This window comes from Columba livia, chromosome 4 (assembly GCF_036013475.1).
Source record: "Columba livia isolate bColLiv1 breed racing homer chromosome 4, bColLiv1.pat.W.v2, whole genome shotgun sequence".
Taxonomy (NCBI): Eukaryota; Metazoa; Chordata; class Aves; order Columbiformes; family Columbidae; genus Columba; species Columba livia.
In genome coordinates this window covers 67,706,719-67,721,645 of record NC_088605.1, presented here as the reverse complement: position 1 = coordinate 67,721,645, position 14,927 = coordinate 67,706,719, and the positions used below count along the sequence as shown (strand labels likewise).

General features: G+C 36.4%; 1 protein-coding gene across 2 annotated transcripts in view; it reads right to left on the bottom strand.

The window, feature by feature from the left end:
- Positions 1-1,588: 1,588 nt before the first annotated feature.
- Positions 1,589-14,927, bottom strand: part of PRSS12 (serine protease 12) — a 45,537-nt gene continuing 32,198 nt past the window's right edge. For both annotated transcript variants that reach the window (XM_065062759.1, XM_065062760.1), the window contains exons 11-13: positions 14,714-14,836; positions 6,506-6,786; positions 1,589-4,538 (exon numbers count right to left, since the gene is read on the bottom strand). In XM_065062759.1, the coding sequence (XP_064918831.1) occupies positions 4,231-4,538; positions 6,506-6,786; positions 14,714-14,836 (712 nt within the window). In that variant the 3' untranslated portion in view covers positions 1,589-4,230. The remainder of the gene's footprint in view (positions 4,539-6,505; positions 6,787-14,713; positions 14,837-14,927) is intronic.

Sequence of the window (14,927 nt, the reverse complement as noted above, 5' to 3'; positions counted from 1 at the left end):
TTGCTGTGGGCATCTTACAAGTTTTGAGTGCTCTTAGTGAGTCATTACCTTTACTGTGAAGCTTTCCATGAACATCCAGTCACATGCACAGAGAGTAGTGAAATCTGCTTTCTCTTAGTACTTGGCTACAATAGGCTTATTCTTACAAGATGTGGCTTTTTCATTTCCACGTGGCTTAGGGCAGCTTGTTTATTGTAATTTCTCTGTAAACTTAATTCCCAATCTATTCCTTTTGCATAATGGCTCTTATATTTATAGATGTTCATTTTTTTTCTGTACCTGTTTCCATCTGCAGTTACGTCCAGTGCCTCACACCTTACCGACTTTCATGCAACCCATTCTTTTCTTTTTTTTCCCTTTACGTTGCTATAAAGGTAAATATTCCTTCCAAATTTTAAAGCAGTCTTTCCAGTTTGTGGTTGCTTGGTGTTGCATTTGCAGGAAGTTACATGGTCAGTTTCTGTGTTTCGTGGAAAGAAATGGAATAGGCACTACTGCATGTGAGCAGGTATCTAATGTGTAGGTCTAAGGTAGGTCTTGTCTCTACTGCCTCAATTAACTGCATTTGCTGTTACCTAGCAGCTTGGAGCACAAACAAAAAATTATTCTTTCCTAATACCAGAGACTACCTGTTTTCTGGGTGGATTCTTGTTCTGTTATCTACTACTTGAGCCTAATTGTTTTAGCCTTCTTGTAAGTTATGTTCAGTGATGGACACTCTGAAATTATAACAGCATTTTAATCTTGAGTATAAATATTCTAGCAGTTGGAAGCACAAAATACTTGCACTCACACTGAAAAGAATGGAGAACATTGATTCAGGACTAACATTTTAAAATATAAGCTACTATAGTGCTGTGACTTTTTCTGGAAATAAGACAGCTAAGGTTATAGATATTCTGCGTATAATGATCATAAAATGAGTTTCTCTGTGGTCTAGTGCCTGTATGTAATGTGCCGTTTGGGAAAATGTTCAGGGCTGAGATAAATTCATTTTAAATAGGCTTTGTGTGTTAGTTGCAGTAATGCTTCTGTTATTTGTTTCTGACATCTGTATAGTCTCTGGAAAATGGAGAAAAAACTTGGGAAGTTCAGAGGTACTGCATCTAACAATAAATCTTCACAGTGTTGGGGAAGCTGGCTGGATACACATCAGTGTCTAAAATGATCATCTAATCTGGGAATAGAAGTGCTGAGTGTTGTCTTAGTTCCTGCCACTATGAACACTGTGACCTCCTTACTTAATACAAGAACCCATTAGTGTAGGCTGAAGACCATTTTTTTCTGCAACACTGTATGTATTAAAAATGTTAAAAAAGGGGAAAGCAGCAAGAGTCAAGGAATCTCAAGCAGTTTTAAGAGTATAGGATTAACTTATTTATGACCACCTAACTAGTCTAAGTTAAAGCACACAAAGCAGTAGGAATTGCATTGTACAGAACAAAGTTCCATCCCTCAGAAAATGGCCCAAAGCCTATATGCATTGAAGAAAATATTTTCAAGAGCACCATTTTTCACTTATGGAAGCTCACATGAAGTTTACTCAGCTAATGTTCCTGCAGCAGCTGCTTGTACATTATCCACAGGATTAATGTATAAAAGTTAGTCAGTGTGCCAGTTTTTATTGTATACATTTACATCATCAGGCTCATTGAACAAAAATTAGAATGGCATAACAAAGATGATTTTATTTTATGTTAGAAACTAAAAAGACATGCTCTCTGCATGAAAACGGTAGTGCGACATTTTAAAATACAATAAAGCATCCTATTAAAAGAACAAAACTAATGAACCACTGTACTAAATCTAAATATTTACTACATTTAGTGTGCAGAGTTGTTTTTGTTTGTTCCTCCCCTCCCCCATATTGTATTTGTTGGTGCAACTTCTAAAAGAAAATTACGATTTCCCCTGTACACAACACATATTGCACTACCTAGCCTACTTCACCACAAGTTTCAAAATAATGGGTCTTGTAGAGCAAAGCTTTGATGGTACAAATTGATACCTTTTGACATATTTTCTTCTTTCCTTTAATTAAAAGGGCTAGGTATAAGTAAAAATAAATGGCTTTAAAGTTGACTAGCAGAGTGTTTCACATAGGTATAACAGTAGATGGTCACAGTACAATGATTTTATTAAGTTTTTAATATTTCACACTATTTCAAATAGTGTGTAATTACAGAAAACTAAAATATATTCAAGCACCTCACATACCAGTTTAGCACCAGTTCCAACAAGATATTTAAACTAGTCATTACACTTGAAAACTAAGTTTGAGGTCTGAGAGAAATTAAGAGCAAAGTCTTTCATCACATGGGCTTCCACAAATCATTGCCAGTTTGTATGTAAATTGAGTTGTCTTAGATAATTGTTACAACACCAGAGGGACATAGAACCATACAGAAATGAATGATTGCCCACTTACAACATGAATACGAGCATCCCACTTTGTTCACAAAAGGCCACACAACATCGTCATAGCCGGAGTGTATGGGGATAGGAAACACAAGAAAACAGTCACTTGTAGTCACAGTTTGTACAGTCACTATGTGGTGACACGCATCTGCCACACTTGTCACACTGGAGTGCTTCATGGGCCACAGAGCTTTCGTTTCAGCTTTTTAAGAAGCTTGTTGTTAAGATAATATGTAGAGCACACAGAACGGTCTTTGACGGGGTTGCAGAGGTACCACTGAACTCTCCTGTTTCACTCTTGACTCTAGTCTCAGATATTTTTAAGACTGATACTCATTAATGTTGCACTAAGATAATAATTATTTCCTCTGTTCTGTGTGATAAGTTCAATGCAGTGGCCCTTTCTAAAAGGACAGTAAATTGTTTTATATTTATCTTGTTCATCAAGAGTAACTTTTAATCAGGCCATTTCTATAATAATCCATTAAGGTTTCTATAGAGTAGCTAACAGTATTTGTAAAAGGAGTTAAATGAAATTAAGATATGTCAATTTTATAGCAGTCACCGAAAACTATCTAACTCATAGGTATTTCTAAATTATATTTAGAATAGGAGAGGGTATTAAGGACCATATGACTGAATTTTTAATCTAGTGTCATAAATCACTGTGAGAAATCTAAGTAGTTATTAGATAAAAGATACACAAGTGTTCTGCAATTACTGGTTTCAAATAACTCTCATCTTTCCTGTAAGATCAGTCTGAATCAGTGTTGCAACTAAGCAGGAGAGAGTTGTCTAAGCATTATAGTGTAGAAAATAGTAGTTCAAGACTTCACAGACCTTTTCAGACAAGTATTGTCTCAACAGCTCCAATATTTGTATTGTACATACTTCCAACTTTCTCTTGTAAGATTGGCAAAGCTTCTTTGTGTTACTTGAGTAAAGCCCCTCCAAGCCAGCAATGAGAGCATTGGATATTTGTTAGTCTGATATTGTACTGACAGCTAGTGGTAAATATGAAAAGTAAATTCTCTCTGAAATGCTGTATGTACTAAAAGTTAGGAATTTCAGAAAGAAGACAAACTGTATTTTTCTAGAAGAAAGAAAATAAGAGGTCATTTGTTTTTGATCTAGCTCTTGCAACTGTGCAGGATGTTTGCAGGGAAACTAACTTGCAGTGTACTACCTGTTTTACTTGGGAATGTATTTTATGCACAATAAGCTGTGAGAACGTTTATCAGAATAGCTGTTGATCTGATTATTTACAGTTATTTTCCTTCTAATGTTTAATGCATATGCAGAATTAATCACCAGGAGTCAACCTGTCTCATTATCTAATGAAACATGAGTCAAAATTAGCCGGCTAAGTATAAGATCATAGGAATAATAAGATACCAGTCAAGAAGTGATTAAACAAACTAGACTGAAGATTAATTCTGAGATGTGCAAGTAATTCTAGCGAAGTTCAGAACATAAATAGCTTGGACTAGAGTCTTCCTGTGGGCAGTGAATCTCATAGTGAACTCTCCAGCTGTCCTGCTCCAATGTTACTCTAAACTGGCTATCATTTTTCCCCTTCTTTTAAATACATGGTAACTTGTTCATGCAATATAAACTTCCTCAACACAGAGGGATTTTGTTTGGATAGTAACCCATAACTGGAAAGGTTGTGTGTATACAGCTTGGATTTAATGAAGAGACATGAATGTGTCCATTTCCACCCACTGTGGGCCCCAGCTGTGCACTGTCTGTGCTGTTCAAGTTGTCCTGCCTCAAACTTTGTTAACAAAGTTTGTTTTTCATTTCAGATGTTCATAATTTGGTCACACTTTTTATCCAGGGTACAAAAGATGATACTTTTGTGTAGACACCTGGAGAATCTTTCACTCCACAGCCATAGCCCCAGGAGGTCACGCCATACACAACCCAGCTTTCCCCTGGGCGTTCACACATCAGTGGTCCGCCACTGTCTCCTTGGCAGCTATCAACACGTTTCTGTTCCTGGACATTTCCAGCACAGAGCATTCTTCCTGTGAATCTTCTTTTGTAACGCTCTTCACATATCCTCTTGGGAAGTAAGGGGATGGCAGCTTGTTGTAATGTTCTTGAATAAGCCCTTCCTGAAAAGACAACACAAATTGTTGTATCATTATGAAACATAATATGGAAACATAAATATGAGTTAATCTAATTTTTGCTGTCATTCACACTGTTTTGTCATTAAATAAAATGACTCAAAATAAGACTGTTGAAAAAATATACTATGCATTAAATATAACACTATAATACTAGATAGATATTTGAAATATGGAATATAGAGGCTTTTTTTTAAAACAAAAACAAAACCAACACCTTTAAATGTAGCTTTATTCCTCAGTTCACTGAACCTTTACAGTGCCTGGGTTTGTTTTGTTCCAAGCATACTTTGTTTATTTTAGAAGACTATATACCCTAATACTTGAATAGGGAAGCTATTTGGGGGAGTCTTGAGACTAAAGCTGTAGAAACACTTCATTTCTAAGTCACCAGTTCATATCTAGTCTAGCTTAGCCTGACAGGCGCTTTATCCTCTATTGGCTTACAAGTAAGTACATGCAAGCTTGCTTGTCACCTCAACTGAGGAGCCAATGTTACCAAGCCCATGTGTGCTCTAGTAGAGATCGGCAGAATTGTTTGAATCTTACAGTCATGGTAATTTCTATGTACCAAGGTACTGAAGAGACTCCTGACCAAAAGGAATCCTAATTTTGCAGGAGTGACCAGAACCTGTCCTTCAGTTTTCTTTATTTTTAGTGAATCCTGCATTGTATAAGCACTGATCTGCTTAAGAAATGTCAAGATTTAAATAATTTGGCTTTTTTCTATAGCTTGCACCTCCTTTTCAGTTGCAAACATGGGAAATTAAGGCAAATAGTTTGGGGTTTTTTTGTGTGTTTTTGTTTGTTTAGGGTTTTTTTTTTATGTAAGTAAAATCTTAATACTTACAAAGCAAGTATGATTCACACAGTAAGTGTGACATTTCAACCAAAGTACTGCAGTGATGTTATTTCTTACTGTAACTGAAGTAAATTGTTGTCGTGGCTAATGCAAACTTACATAAGTAAACAATATTTCAGAACTTTCACTGAATTGTGTAAAAAGACAGAGCTAGGCAATGAATTAGCAATTGTTTTTAGCAAAAAAAACACCCTACAAGTCTATCTCCTTTATTGTAGTACAGTGACCCAGACATCTGTGTACACAGATTAAATGCATGTGAAGAGGAAGAACGGATATGTGGCCTTGCCTCCTTGCCAGTTTGAATGAGTCAGTGGAACAAAGGCTCAAGTGTGGTTGCTGTCTTGTGCTGTATTCAACACCATGAAAACATGAAAGTAAAACGTGGTTGTTAATTTGTAAAACATGTAAAGGACAATGACATTTAAAGAGGAGGAATCTTGTACTGACCTAAGAAGTTACAAGATAGCTTGTTCTAGAAGTCTGGATTGCAGATTACATTGTGGTTCTTGTAAATTTTGGCAAGATATTCTCTTATTTAAATCTAACTGCTGATTGAAAATGTCAGTGGTAACAAGAGACTAAAAATGTAACTTCGAATTCTATTGTGTGTATATTTTCTGTCCACATTTCTATTGAAGTAGTGTAATTTAAATAACCTTTCTAAAATACTAATTGTACTTACCTTAAAAACCTTAAATATATTAGAGCTGTTAGTTATTCTGAGGCAAGGGATGATAAACTGCTGCACAGGGTGTGCCTGGCAACAAATAAGCTTTTCATTCATGCTTGTCTGTGTTAATGAGGCCATTTTAGTGACTGGTTCGGTGATTTAGAGTGACATGGTTAATCGGCACCTCTCAAACACAAACTAAATTCAGTAAACAAAGTGCTGTGGTTCCTGTTTAAGGATCAGGAGAGAAAATACTCACCTATATGAAAAGAGTAAGATTGTTCTATTTTGAGCATTTCTTATTTTAAGAATTAGATTTGTTGGTTGGTTGTTTTTTTTTTTTTTTTTTTTTTTTTAAATAAATAAGCAGCCTCAGGTAATGAGAGCGGTGGGTGGAAATCATCAAAACGTTTTTACCTGTGTCACCCCATCCAGTGATATAACAGTTTGGAGCAGTTTTCTGTGGTCTCTCTCTCCTTAATGGCAAACAAGCAGGTAAGACGTGGGTACTGAATCTGGCACACTGTTCCTCTGGCCCCTGTAGCCTCACCAATGCAATGTCATAGTCACTGCTGTTGGGCTTGTACTCTTTATGCATCATAATCTGTTGGACTCCAATTTCTTCCTCGTACTCTTCTGGTACCAGTGTGTGATAGTCTCCAACTCGCACAGCATAGTTCCGTGTGTTGTTGCCATACCTAAGATTGAGGTGAAAACAAATAGGGCTGACTCATGCAAATCAGATCCTAAGCATGCAGATTTGATCAGTGTCTTTATTGCTCGTATAAATAATGATACCAAGAGGTTTTTGTAAAGAGCAAAAGTGCTTTCTCAGATGTTTAGATTGACAGTCAAGTGTATCATCTCAAAGAATATAAAGGAAACTTTTCATGAAGTTTCAGATTGAGCTGTGTTCCTTTTGTGTATTTTCACAGGCAAGGTTTCTTATGGCCATCTGCTGTTACTGGCATTTATTTCAAAGGTACAAGCAAGGTGTGCACCATAAATGTGTTTAGTAATGGTAGCAGAAATTGCCAGTAATTAGAATGAAAACCTGAGTACTAACATGATTATGATACTCCAGATAATTACAGAAATGAAAACAGTATTCAAGCTTACTCTGTAGTTTGGCTGAGAAATTTTGGAGGCTTAGATAACTTTATAAAAGCCTCTTATATTAACTGAAGTAATAATAAAGATAACAAAGCATAAGTGCATTACAACCACCTATTGTCAGTGACAGAAGGCCTGTAAATCTCAGACTTGCTTTGCATCTATATGACCCAAATTTCTTTAACATTATTGTCTAAATAGTAAATACCTTAGAGATTATTAGTGTGGCTGTAAAAAAGAATTTTCTGTGCATGCCTTTGGAGATTTTGGATTACACAAAACACAGCACTGCTCAGAAAAATGCAAACAAGGGAATATTTTTGGGTGCGTTTACTTACTTCAAAACCTGGCTAAACTAACCCAAATATTTTTCTTATGTTCCCTTTCCCTCATAGCCTTCAACAGGAAATTTGTAATATGTGTGCAGAAAACAAGCTACAGTGTTCTATCACCTTCTAACCTATACTTGGTTTTTTTTTAATACTCCCCAGTAATGTGCTGATCTCCATAGCTTACTAAAGGTTGCTTTGGGAGCAGCAGGCAAAGCAGGAGTATAACAGTTTTCTTCTGAACAATATATAACTGTACCACTGAATATTTCTTCTAAGGGTGGGTTGTATTCCTGGTTTTCTGCAAGGCTTTCTTTGTCAAATTCTGCACTTCTTCAGGTATTCCGTGAGTAAAATTTCACTGCTATGCTTGTAAGAAGAGGGGGTTGTAGGCTATGACCCAACATCTGGGCATCTGAAGATGACCTGCTATATAGGAGAAATGAAGTCACTTGTCTACCACAAAGCTTTTTCAGGTCTTCCTCCATAGTACTTTGTGAAATACTCTCCAGGTACTGTAGGTTTCTTGTGGCTGGAAATCAAAATTCTATAGCAGCTGGAAGTGAAGAGATGCAACTGATGGAGATTTTTTGAAGTTTACAGAGGTGTTTTAAAAAGTATTCATACTGATTTTAGTCTTGGGGGAGAACTGAGAAAAAATATTTTGTTTTCTACCAAATACATTATTTCCTCCTGGGTTAAAAAAAATAGCTCAGGAGTTTTTTTTAATTTGTGGATCAGTAAGTTTATCTCAAAGATACTTAAGAAAAAACCTCTTTGAATGTGTCACATGACTAGTCTTTCTGTTTTGACCACAAAAGTTCTGGGATTCTATAAGTTATTGCTGAATCGATTTTCATTAGGAATTTCCAATTAAGAAATGAGAGCATGCATAGGAAAATAACATCAGAAAAGGCAGAAAATGAATCCTGGGTCTCCAGGTGTTGTGACTCTAGTCCTTTGAATTTTTTAGAATGAAGGTATTTATTTGTATGCTTTTTTAAAAAAAAAAAAACAAAAACAAAAACAAATCTGATGTTTTAAAAAAACAAAGCTCACTGAGGCTTCACAGTTGATTCTTTTCCTGATAAAATAAATGGCAAAATTCCATGGAAGTAGGATTGGCACCTGATATATTGCTTTTATTTTTCTTGCTTGTAAGGAGGTTCTTCAGGGTAAGAAATGCTGTTTAGTCTTCAGTAGTTTCTGGAGTTACATACATCCATCTGTATTTGGCCATGTAAAGTAGGACATCAGTGAAACCCTGAACTCTGCACCTCTATAGGTTGTCTGTCAAATCCTTGCTATCTGCTGCCTGCCAGGAATTTCTGCTCTGACAGTGATGAATCCTTCCTGGGTCACTGTTGCCACACAGCTTACATCAGAAAAGGCTGATCTTACATACTTTGTCGAGACACTTAGTATACAAATGTCAGCCCAAACTTCTATTGTTATTACTCTGAGCTATGATGTGGGAGCCAGTAAAAATAGTATCTGGCACTGGCAGTAAAATGGGAATTTTTTACAGCAGTGATGTGATCTGATCTGTGGCCTTGGGCGAGTTTCTTTTTTGTTTGTTCTTCTGCCATCTATTTGGCTTTCCTTAATAGAGCAAGGAGTAAAGCTACACACATCATTGATGTGTTAATATAATATGTAGTACAGGCATTTCTTAACACAGTTTTCTTCTAGTTTTATTTCTGTGAAAGTGACTTTTTATTAATAAGTTGTGCATCTTTGCAATAAAATGCTTGGTACATTTCTGTGCCAGTTTGTACTGAATCAGTTTTATATATTTGCGCGTTATTGCTTCTGGGAATTTTTAGAAACTATAATTCAGAGTTCAGCTTAGCACATTTACACATAGAAAGACTTGAAAGCAAATTCTCCTGGCCTGTGTGCAAAAATTTCCAGTAATGCTTTGGCAAAACCATAGCATTCAAAGTTAGAAATATATTTTTATGTAAATATACAAATTAGGGGAAAAGTATTTTTTATACCTCTAGTTATGGGAAATATTAGGGAAATTAATCTGATTTCTTAGTTTAATCTTGTGTTCTGCAGAAAGTTACATCAGCAGTTCAATATCTATATGTATTAAATGGTAATTTGTCTCTTCACATGGAGACTGTATAACCTCGTAGGTAGTGTATTTCCTAGAACTACAGCTTAAAGATTTCTGAATTGTTTGCAGGAAGAGAAACTACCAAATCAGGGGCAAGTGTAATGACCACTTTGACTACCTTTTTCATGGAAGTACCCATAATGTTGGTTGTTCGACAGAAAGCATGCTATGGTATTATATATAAGGCAGTTTGAATATGCTATGAAAACCAAACTGACAGACCCTGGTAGCTCATTTTATTGTGTAAGCTAATCAATACATTGGTCCTCTGTGCAATTTGAAAAACAGATAAATAAACCATGCAGCTATAGAATGTTTTACATACTGACAGTACAACTTCCTTGCCTTCTCCAAAGTCAACAAGGTGAGTGTAGAGGCAGATAGCTGAATGGTCAGGGTGCACAGTATCAAACAGTTTTTCACTTTTACAAAATCTATTTACAGAACAGACGTAATGCTTAGAACGTAAAGGGTTTAGTAACACTAAGGTTTTACAGCCAATTAAGTACTTCTCTGGTGTCACCTCTTGTCTGGGCAAGATTACACACAATCTTGGCTGATGCGTTAGCCAACTCAGTAGGATTTATTTTCCTCAGAGTAAGTTAGAAACGGAAGCTGATATAGAAAGTACTTAACTTCCTATTGCAGTAAGATGGCATTATTATTTTCACTTGAGTTACTCAAATTTATATGCAAAACTCCCACTAAAATAAATGGAAGAATTGTTCTTGTTACAGACATCTCAGATATGTTTTTCTGCTCAGATTTGATAACTGCATGATGACATTCCATTTAAGAACCTGTGATAGAGCAGCTGAGCCCAATAAGTACAATGATGCAGTTTTCTTTGCCAGTAAGTGATACTAAATAGTTTAATAATTTTTGCTACAGTCATTGTTTATAACTGCTGATGTCATTGCCTTTAAAAGCTATCATAAATTGGATTCTGTACCCAATCTGTACTGGATTTTGTGTTGCTACGTATGATCTTTGAATGTTTGAAAGTAGAATTTTAACAGGTTTTGGTACACATCTGTGTGTCACTGGAATACAAATTTATACGGTCATTAGCATTAAATATATATTTTGCCTGACCTAATCTGCCAAAAATATTTCCAAAAGGTCACTGACAATACTCTCTCATAACTTATACATATGGTTTGGGCTCTCTGCAGCAAATCACATCTTAGCGCTCTGCTGCTAGTTTCTGCATAATGAATGCTTCTTTACCTTCAGTAAATATCTGCCCATCTAAGTTAACCATTGTATACATTGACATAGTTTTTGTACATATGAACAAACACAATCACAGTATTTTGAAGATGTGTATAATCAGTAGTCCAATGGAAATCTGTCTCTCAAATAGAAAAAGGTAATTATAGATGGCATTTTGCTCTCCTGTAAACCATATATCAGATGATGTAGTAGAATACTTGCTGCTTCTATTTAATATGTCCTTGATTTTGACAAAAGGAGCTGTTTTCCCTTTAATAGGTTCCTGATGTTTCTCTGTGTTATGGATGATAGTCATTTATAGCAGAATATTGAAGAAATGAGTTCCAGGAAGGTTTATCTTAATTAAAAGTACTGATTTTAAACATTTAATAGAATGAGAAGTGCTGCTTCTCATGCAAATGTATGAAACTTCAATAGGTACAAAGCCTCTAGAGAGAGGCTTAATGAACAGTATTTGGACATATTTACCATATTTCTGTGCACATTCACATAAATAAGTCTTTCCTAAACTGACTTTTTTCATCTGTAGACAATTGTATTTCCTCCCCTCTAGTAGCTGGTATTTGCCAAATGTGGAAATATTGTAATAGAGTATCAGTACCCAAAAGGCAAAGTCATCTAGCTCAAGGGTGTCTAGTCTTCCTCCCCTGAAAGTCACCTATGAAATGGCAGAGTCACACACATCACTTTTGAAGAGTGGAGGCAAAGGAGGAGTCTGGGGTTGCTTCAGGGGTGCAAAATGATACTACTTTAGGGCATTACCCCCCTGTTGGATGGCTGAACTGGGCTTGCCTTTAAGCTCTAGTGCAGCCTGCCAGTGTTGACCTTAGCATCTCCTAGCAGGTTCATTTCCCAGCCAAGTGGAGGCTGGATTAGTAATCAGCCACTGTGCTCTTATCATCCTGCTGCCAGTCAAGTGAACTACTGACATACAGGGCACACCTGAATTCACTTCGCCTTTGAGAAAACTGGATTTTAATTCTGGGTTCTGCTTTGGTTTCTGGTGTCTTACTGGGTATTTGGTTCCACTGTGCTTCATGGTCCCTAGTTGTCAAAACAAAATTACCAGGACCATGTTGAAGTATACATGGGCATTCAGAAATTCCTAAAGAAGCAGATAAGAATTACATTATTAGAAGAGCACAATGTTCAAGTAACACAGTATTTCCTAAAATGATATAATGGTAGTTAAGATTTCTTTCTTTCTATGCCTCATTTCTTATTATGCAAAGTGTGGTTGTGTGGGTTTTTTGTTTGGTTGGTTTGGTGGGGTTTTTGTGTGTGTGTTTTGTTTTGCCCTTTTTTTTTTTTTTGTTAGTTGGTCGGTTTTGGTGGTGTTGTTTATTTGTTGTGGGGGAGGAGGTTGTTTCTTTTTAATGTATAGACCTGCAAATTCCCTATAACTGTCAGAATCACTCAGGACAAAACTTGCTAATAAGATGGGTGGGTTAGAAAAGGAAAAATAGCTTCAAACAATTTTTTATCTTAAATTATGTGTCTATGAAATTATAGAAACCAGTAATGCTGCTATACTCCTAGAAAACTATTTCTGTTGTTATGCATAAAATTGTATTGAATTTTTATCCATAGTTCAAATGAGCTCATTTTTGTTATTTAAATGGTGTTCCAATTTCCAGGATATGAGAAATGGTATACTGGTCTTTCTCGTGTCCGTCCGTGGAAAATATTTGAAGAAGGCGCTTGATCTATAGATAGCTCTTGGAAACCTAGCCCCTTAAAATCACTCTGAGATCATTAGAAAGTTCAGTGCAGTCTGTCTAATGTCAACTCAGAGCTAAAGGTGCCTTCTCTCCTTTACAGTAAACAGTAGTGGGTCCACAGGCTGTCAGAGTTGCATGCTTAGATCTAGGTTGCACAGTTTTAAGTGCAACATCTGTGGTGAAACAATAGTTGGGTCCCTATTGCACACATGCAATAGTTTTAGGATAGCCTGGAGAGATCCTTGAGTGGCTGCACCAGTCTGGAAGTATCACAGTGTCCAGTGCTCCAGCCATGCTGCTGCTCATCCACACCCCTCCCTCATCACCTGGGTGCTCAGCAAAGCTGCCAAAATGGCAGCACGTTCAGTAATGAGTTCGAGCCGCAGTTCTGTAAGCAAGCCATTGGGAAGAACAGGTAATGGATTGTGGGGAGTGCTTACTTTAAGAATGCACTGCAGCTGCAGCAGGACAGTGACTACTGATGTTTCACTGAACTCTGTGAAAGTGTTCTAGAAGAGCTGGGTGATGAAGATCTTGATTTGCACTGAGTAAACATAACTGGCTTCCCTGTGACTTCCCCTTTTCTTCCCTTGACATAAAATAACAAAAAACTGACTTGCTTTCAATCCTTTAATCAAAGGCTTTCTCAAGAGTTTAAGCTGCATCTTTAGTAATCACTATAGAGATGATGAACAGGGAAATAGGAAGCCATTTTCGATAAAATTTAATGATAGCAACTAAAGTGCTTTCATAGTTCTCAGAAACAACTGGGACATGAGTAGAAGTAGGCAGAAATTTTGTTTGAACGTTTCACCTTGAAATATTACCGAGAAAAGTCCTTAATTATTTTTATGAAACATGAAAATATGTGCATCTGGTGCTAGGCGAACGTAAAAGTATACCTGACTTTAGTTATTAGTGTGCGAATGGAAAGGTATAAAGTCCGAAGTTGAAACATTTGCAGCCCACTTAAACCAATTCTAGTAAATAGCATCAAAACTCCAATGCCATTCTTCTACACTTTTATTCCAGCCCATACTGCAATATTTCATAAGGATTCCAGTGAAATAATTGCTCTCAAAAGCTTAAAATATTAGACCAGCTTCCTAACTGTGCAAGTTCATGCTTTTATACTACAGTAATTTCAACAGCAGTGAATTCCTGATGTCAAAAGTACTGTAGAGGTGATATAAAAAAACTTAATAGGAGAATTATCAGGAACAGATTATCTGTTTCTGCAAAAATTGGAAAAGACATTTAGAAAAGCTAGATACTAGCTTAACACTGAGAATTGCAGAAGTAGTTAGACCAACTAGATCAACTGTGATTTACAAGTGAGTCTAAGTTTCAAACCAGTTGTTAAACATATGGAAAGGAGTTGACTTTGGCATCGTTTTATTAGATGCCAGTGTCAAAGAATTATACCAGTATAACCACTTAGGCAAATATTTATTTGTTAAAGTGGATGGGAGCTTTATTTAAGTGGCTGCAAAGAACAATTCTTTTTGTATTGTAGGATAATAGAGTAAGGTAGTTGCTCAAACCTATTTGTGAAGAATAAGCAAAACGGCTCAGTCTCACTTGCATCCAGTGTACAGATTTGCTTTCCTGTTAGATTCAGCAAAATACATATTAATGCTTTACCCTAAAATGGGTTTTGGGGACTAGTTCATCTATTCACTGCAGTGTTACAGTAAAAATATCTATCACTGCCAATATCTATCATTATCAGTAACCTGAAATACTACAGTTCCTGTGTTTGTTTCCTCAGTTGTCTTCACTATAATCTGAAAGTCATAAACTGCAGTTTTGTTGCAACAGAAAGTTGTGTTCAAATGTCATAAGTATTGTCTATATTTTGTCACGGAAACACTCAAATTATTAATATAAATCTTGTGAATGATAACCAGAATAATTTCAATGTGTTAGGTTTTTTGTTTGTTTTTATTTGGGGGGAAAGAAGTTTGGTTGGTTGGCTTTTTTAAAACCAAAGATCGACTCTTCAAACAGTTTTCAGTGGGCTTGAATGGGATTTTTTTTGCTTATACCCAGAACAACAAAATAGTTTGAAAATACACTTCACTGTTGAAGAGAGACGTACCTTTTAAAGCAGTGTGCAGCAGTGAGGACCCAGCAGCTGCTGATAAGAGTAGCACCACACAAGAGTCTTCCATCACCATGAGAAGATTTCAGTCGAAGTGCAACCTGCCATGGCCAGCCGCCCCTACAGAGGGGATAAGACGTTGTGTTCAGGGTACAACAACGGAAAAATAAGGTAGCTTGTCGGTTACCTTGAGTGTAAATCCTATTTAGTT